Source organism: Mobula hypostoma, chromosome 3 (genome assembly GCF_963921235.1).
Source record: "Mobula hypostoma chromosome 3, sMobHyp1.1, whole genome shotgun sequence".
Lineage (NCBI taxonomy): Eukaryota > Metazoa > Chordata > Chondrichthyes > Myliobatiformes > Myliobatidae > Mobula > Mobula hypostoma.
In genome coordinates this window covers 166,754,793-166,762,193 of record NC_086099.1, presented here as the reverse complement: position 1 = coordinate 166,762,193, position 7,401 = coordinate 166,754,793, and the positions used below count along the sequence as shown (strand labels likewise).

Below are 7,401 nucleotides of genomic sequence, written 5' to 3'. Positions count from 1 at the left end.
ACCTTAAATGTATGCTGTAGTCTTACTGATAATGATGGCAAAACACTCCTCAGAAACACACTGAGCTGGCTGCATAAGCATTTGATGACCATCAGGTCCCCTTACAGAAATAATTTCTCCTGTTCACATTCTACAGCTAATTTTTTTGGTAAAAAATAACTGAACAATTGGAATGTTGGAGGCTGCCTGCAAAACTGTGTGAATTTCTTTGAAATTACATAAATGTGCAGCTAGAGGGAGCAGGGTGGTTCGGTTTGGAAGATCCTACTAGAGATTGTTTTGCACCCCACCAGCACTCATTTCTCCCAGCTCTCTCAAGTTCCCTGTTTTTTCAGTGGATCTGCTGCTTGCACCCCTGCTGAATAACATTCTTCCCCTCTGGGGTCGATGCACAACATCTTGAGCTGTGATGAATGCCCCCTGTGTGGCTATCACCTCCTGATGATGGCAGAGCCCTAGCTTTGCACGGTACGACTGTGCACTAATCTATGCTTAGCTGATCATGACTGGGAGCATGTCAGAATTTGGGAGAGAGTGTTTTTTCCATTTTCTGTTTAAAAAAGACGCAGCATATTTTCTGCCTCCGTGTGCAATTAAAGGGTTTCGGGACTGTTAACCCTCAACATTCCTCACTTTGACACCAACCAGATTATTGAATCTCATGTGGCATTTCTATTTGAAGCAAACAGATCTTCCCATTGTTTTATTTAAACACAACTTCAGTTAGTCACAGATTGCTCCAGGAGTGGGTTGCCTCTTTAACAGTCTCTTCCGCAGATCGGACGAAAGGAGTTCAGCCTTAGGGGATTGTTCTGGGTCTTAAAATATGAATTTCATTGAAGAGTGAAGTCAGCATGCTGGCTGCCCCATCTGGCTGCTGAACTGGAGCTCACACCCACTTCAGCGAGTTAGACGTTTGTAATTCATTCTTGGCCGATGTTCTGTCTTTCACCTCACTATCAAGTCCCTTATTTCAGGGATCTTTATGGGACTGTGACTGGTATGCGTGTCGCCTTCACGCTGTTATGATTGGAGCAGTAAAGGAGAAGGGGTAAAAACATAAAACAGTGAACTGTTACAGGATGTGGTTTCACTGAACACGCAGCACTGAAGATTAAAATTTTTGATGCATGACGTTTTCAGCAGCAAAAAGGAAGTTAACGGATAATTTTAGACCAAAATGCTTCAATTGTAAAATTGGTATAAGAATCAGACCAGTCTGGTCACCTCTTATGCTGTTTGGAATAGTGCTTTGTTGCACTCTGCCTTTTCGAGTTATTTCTTGCTTGTAAAGCTGATCTAAGTTTCCTTCAGGGTCAGGAACTTCCACTCCCGAAATGAGAGTATCTTTAATTGTGGTGGCATTTTGATCACCGGCAATTCTTGAAAAGACTGCTGGCTTGCTTGAGATAATTTTCGTGCAAGCATTCCTCAGGTAAATTATTCAATAATTATTTGTGTGCATGAATGCATGTGTTGATGGATTAATGTTAGTTGCACTCTGTGCTCTCAGTTTAGGTGCTAATGCTGAAGTGGAGGAGTTGAAGCTTTGACACAATAAACAGCATTTTATTTGATCTTTAGAATTTTTTTCCCTTTCTTAATTTGTTTGCTTCATTTAACTATCACAGGAAGCATGTTACTATGCAGCTACGAATCTGCTGAGAGTGCTCTTTTTAACTATCTGTTGACCAAAATCATTTATAAATGTGTTAAAAACAATCAGGGGTTGCTGTATTAAATTTTGCTGGTTCTCATGATAGATGGAGAAAGAGTGATCTTTTCTATAATTAAAATGCAAATACAGATTTGTATTTGTTGCATCATTGTATATTAAATATAAACAGCACCAGCCTTCCTTCAAATAGTTAAACAGTCTTCATAAATAATTATATAGTAATAAAGGGTACAATTCTTTTGACAACTATTGACTACATAATTATTTGCACCTTATTTAATTAAAATGAATTCCCGGGTTGACATCCTTGATTTTCAGCAGATATTTTAAGTTTTATTAGTCATTTTCTTACACCTTAAAATTATTTGAAGAGTACAGCATGGTTAATAATCTTTAAGAATTTTTGTGTAACAATGCTGTAGGGTTCTCTGTTAAAAAGTCATTGTACATGAGGCCAGTCTTTACATGCTGACAGAGTCTTGTAGAGAACTCTCAGAAAAAAAATCAGCTGGCAGTTGTTAACAAAACTGCAAATATAGCTGATAACAGAGCCCAAGAAGAGCATTACTCTATCCGTTATGTATTTGGTGGTAAGGGTTCTACCACACAGGCAACTTAAAAATATCTGCAGTACCTTCTTTTATATGATGTTTTAGTTATTTGAGTGACAGTACATTTCTTCTTAAGAAGTATATAAACAAATTCAGTAAAACCAAGTTTGTAAATAAAATGAAAAAACTGCTAACATATTCCAATTAAACCCATAAATATAACTGACCTAATTGGCAGCAGAATATGGAAATTGTGAGTAAAATTACAAAGCTGAACTTCCTTATAAGTTAAGCTTAAGAAAAGAAAGAGTGGTTTTAAAATGATAAACATGTGCTATGATTTAGGAGAAGGGTTTAGAAATGATAACAGAGTCAAACTGCACATTAGTCATCAATCAGAGATATTCTGGAATAGCACAGGCTGACTGTGAATGAAGTCAGTACTCAGTCTCTTGCTATTGAAGCTGCTGAATTCTTCCCAACATATACTACCTTAAAAATAACATAGACATAAGGGCACAATTTAACCATATTTCCTAGGCAAGAACTACTCCTTCAAGTTACTAACCTGTTGGAAAGGTGCACAGGATTCTCATTTTCCCAATTTGTGACAAATGCATAGCCAACAGGATCGTATTTCTCTAATGCTAATTGAGGATCTCCACCGTGACTTAAATTTCTGTCAGAAACCTTTTAGATAAGTTTATATTACTGTAGGAGGAGGAGTGCTTTAGCATGCCAGTGAGTGATTAAAGTTGTTGAATCCTCATACCTTCATTTAACCCTTAACCTCAATTCTGCCTTTCTATGCGATTGGCTTTATTGGAATATATTTTGGGATGCTCATTCCCCATTGTGTGAAAGTACGTCCTGACTTCATTTCTGCATGATCTGGATCCCCCAGTTTATCATGAGAACAAATAGTTTATGTAAATCCATCACAATGAATAACACTATTTTAATCACCTCAATCAGATTACATCCTCACCTTCTCAAATAAAGGTAACTCAAGGAACTCTTATGCAGTCAGTCTTAATAGCATAATACTTTAACCCACAAATCATTCTGGAGTAAACTGTAGCAAGAGGTTGAGGAATCAGTCACTGACATTTAGAATCACAGCCAGTTTCCACCCATCCTTACTGGATTATATGTAAAATATGTGATGTGATATTGCATTTGAATAATATTTATTTGATTCTATCACTGAGATAAAAAGTTTGTCAAAAAAACATAAAAAGCAATCAATGTAAAATGTTGTAGTTTATCCTAGCTGACTTTCTCACAACAAAGTATAGTTTTATTATCTTCTTTAAACAATTTAAATTTCTCTAAGCCATAATTGCGATGTGAATGCAATTGTAAGTAAATTAGGCAAAATATTGCAGATCCTGGAGGACAGACATAAAAACAAAATGCTGGAAATTCTCAAGTGGTCAGGCAGCATCAATGCAGAGAGAAACAAAGTTAGTGTTACAGATTAATTATAAATCTTGACTTGCAAAAATCAATGGGTTAATCAGAGTTTTCAGATTTTGCATTAATTTTATCCAAAGTATTTCAACCCTTTAAGAGTTAAAATATTGTTCTATTTTTAAATGAAGAAAACCTCTTCAGTACAGTTTTAATTATATCTATTTATTATTTATTCAGGATACATACCATAGAATCTCTGTTAAAGTGAAAGTACTGTTGACAACAAAAACTGAAATGCTGGAAACATCAGCACATGTAAGAGAATATTGGGTTAACTTAGCAATCTATGATTTTATGTTAAAAATTCAGTACAGTGGATTCCAGTTAATTGGGATACATTGGGACCAGTACATCTCGGCCCAATTAAGTTACCCTAATTAACTGAAGTTTCATGGAATTAGTTAAAAAAGTATAAAAAAAAGACAAATTACCATTTAACTGAGTAACAAATTATGTATTTAAATGAAATATGGAACAAATTAGGACACTACCATTCCTACTACAATACTATAAAACTGTACATTAGTTCCTAATAGTTATTGATAGAGGAATTCATTCAGTTTACGCTGACGTGTATGGCGAGTCCAGATAGAGGCAGCACCTCTGGTGAAGGGGCTTGTCATGATCATTCTGGAGTAACTCACTCACTTTTGGTCCCTGCTGGACACTCAGCCCTCACCCCTGGCTCTAAGTAGCTGTTTGCAGGTGACAGCGGCCACACTCCAGTACACCGCTTCAATAGGAGGGCCAAACAAGTTGAGGGTAGCCAGTGGGTTGCATGTCCCGTTGAAACAGGGACATGCTTGTCCTAGTATGTGAAGTCAGCTCCAGTGGACTAGGTGAATGAGATCAATAGTGCGATCCAACGGCTAAGAAACTGGTCCTGCAACACTTTGTGGAGAGTGAAGGCTATGATGACCACTCGTACCACTGGACCCAGACTTCCGAGGTTGAGAGAGTGGAACTGTTCCTGTGTGACGGCTTTTCCACTTTAAAGCTCTCTCATGGAGGTTCACTGTCATTGTCAGATACGACGAACAACCAACATGCTGCCGTATTCTTTTTGATTGCTTGTACATGAACAAAAGTAGTGCAGACACCTAATGCAGTTAATGGACTGCCTTCATACAATGCTTTCAACGATTGCATCCTGCAAATCTTCATTTTTATTGTAACATCCAAGATGATTGGTGATACCTTTAAATTCTTTGTAGTTTCTAACTTGCTGAAGTAGTGAAATCATTTCATTTTCACTCCCAGCCATTTCTCCAAGCTTGGATGATTGAACCCGCAGTGAGCAAAACAATTCTAAATTGTCTTACTGCTATTTCCCACCAACTATCAGTGACAAAAATCACTGCTTTTTGAACACAGGCACACACAACTGATGCTATTTAAAAACTTCGCTCTGAGCACAGTGTACTGTCTTATGGGCACACTAGTTCATGCGACTAACACTAGTTGGAAACTGTTCAGCAACAGTTTTCTGTCCCAATAAGTGGCACAATGTCCCAAATAAAGGAAAGGAATCACAGCTACCTTTTCAATTAGTTTTTGTTCCTTAAGAGTTGTCCCAAATAAGTGGCTGCCCTAATTAACCGATGGACCGATTAAACAGAATTCACTGGATTGTCAAAAGTTGTAACCTTTTCTTGACAAAAAGATTTATTGGGTGTTTACAGATGAATATCAAAAATAATAACAAAGAACCAGATCAACTTTCTGGTTTGTGATTTAAGAGGTCCGAGGTTAAGAAAGGAATACCATTTTAAATATTTCGTAGCAGTAAAGAATGAAGGTCAACTGGTTTGATTGTGTTTCGGTTATATTATATGACTTCAGATTTATTTTACTCTTGTACAAGTGATGCACAATTAAACCATGCTGGCAGTTTAAGAGAAAATCAAATGTGGAAAATGTTTCATAATGGAATCATTGTATAGTTAATGCTTGTAAATATTTCCATGTTGCCAGCTGCTTTGTTAAGGATAAGGTTTAAAGAAAACAAATGTGACATCTGTAATAAATAGAATTCATACAGTTAGCAGCATGTTTATTTGATTAAGATTTATTAAGTTTCTCAGGGATATCTGAGGGTGTCATTTGTTGGTGCTGTGCTGTTAATTCTATCACTCCCTGTACACTTCTATTTTATATTAGCAACTGAAAAAATGGGCTGCGGCTTACCAAAGCTGGAAAAATCCGATGAAAACAGCCCTGGCAAAATCTATTCAACACTTAAAAGACCGCAAGTGGAAACAAAAGTGGACATAGCCTATGAATATAAGCTTCTGGATTTCACTATAGCAGCAGAGGGTGGTAAGTGGTACTCATGTTCTTAATATTACAAAGCAAAGCTGTGAATTGTGATCCCAAATCTAATTACATTCACTTTGAAGAGGTATTCTTAATTGAGTAACACTCAAAAAGTATTCTCTTGACTCATCTGTAAAATTGTAAAAATCTAAACTGGAACAGTAAAGTGATTATCTCACTGTCAATGTAACATGTAGCCATCTCTCAATGTGCCTAATATTACCTTTCAGGTGGTCACCCATTGGTCTTAGTCTTGGAGTCATAAGGAAATACAGCAAAGAAACAGGTCCTATGGCCTAACAAGTCCCCACTCAACATAAACCGTCCATCATTACACTAATCCTAATCCATTTTATCCTCTTTGCACTCTCATCAACTCTCCCAGATTCTACCCTCATCTACACACGTTAGGGCGAATTTACAGTGGACAACTAACTCACCAACACAAAAATTTTTGGGATGTTGGAGAAGACTGGAGTACCTGCATGGTTTGAGTGAGAACATCCAGACTTCATGCTGGCAGCAACAGTGGTCAGCTTTGAACCTGGCTCACCGAAGCTATGAGGTAGCAGCTCTAGCAGCTTTACTTTAACCTTCCAACAAATGAAGCCACTTCAGGTGCTTGACTGGCTTGTGTCATTTAAAGATGTGCATGAATGTGCACACCTGAGCACTGAAGGATATTTCAACTTATAATGTTGTGAGTTAGTTTCCTTTGTCAGCTTCACCACTATAGTAAGGCAAGAATGGTTTGATGCCACAGATCTACTCACTCCGAGCACTGCCTTTGGGCCAGAGGGAGTAGGAATATTCCCTCAGCTGTGTATTTTCCCTCCCCAAAGTTAGCAGAACTGTTTATCCCTCCATGTTATTATAGTCCCAAGGTATATGATAGCCTTCTCCTGAACTTACTGAGAATCTCTCCATTTCACTGTCTTACTAAATTCTCTGTCTTTCTCAAGTCCATCCTTAGCTGCCACTAATCTATCCACAAATTTGTCCCATAGGCTCTTCTAATCAAAGCATAGCATTATCAAATGCACCACAATCTTTGCCCACTTCCTTCACATGTTCTACCTCCCCACCACTGAGGACATCTTCAAAAGATATTGTCTCCAGAAGGTGGTATCCTTGACAAAGGACTCTCACCATTCCGAGCATGCCCTCTTTTCTTTACAATGATCAGGGAGCAGGTGTAGGATGCTGAAGTGTCACACTCAACAATGCAAGAACAGCTTCTTCCCCTCTGTCATCAGCTTTTAGAATGGCCTATGAGCTCATGAATACTACCTTGTTTTGGAATATATACTTATTTCTGTAATTTATACTAATAATATGTTATTGCACAATCTGCTGCCACAAAACAACAAATATCATGTC

The 7,401-nt window shown here is 37.7% G+C and overlaps 1 protein-coding gene across 1 annotated transcript in view; it reads left to right on the top strand.

Moving 5' to 3' along the window:
- The first annotated feature begins 1,114 nt into the window (after positions 1 to 1,114).
- Positions 1,115 to 7,401, top strand: part of LOC134343598 (raftlin-like) — a 106,495-nt gene continuing 100,208 nt past the window's right edge. The window contains exons 1-2 of the mRNA XM_063042362.1: positions 1,115 to 1,435; positions 5,866 to 6,024. Of these exons, the coding sequence (XP_062898432.1) occupies positions 5,877 to 6,024 (148 nt within the window). The 5' untranslated portion in view covers positions 1,115 to 1,435; positions 5,866 to 5,876. The remainder of the gene's footprint in view (positions 1,436 to 5,865; positions 6,025 to 7,401) is intronic.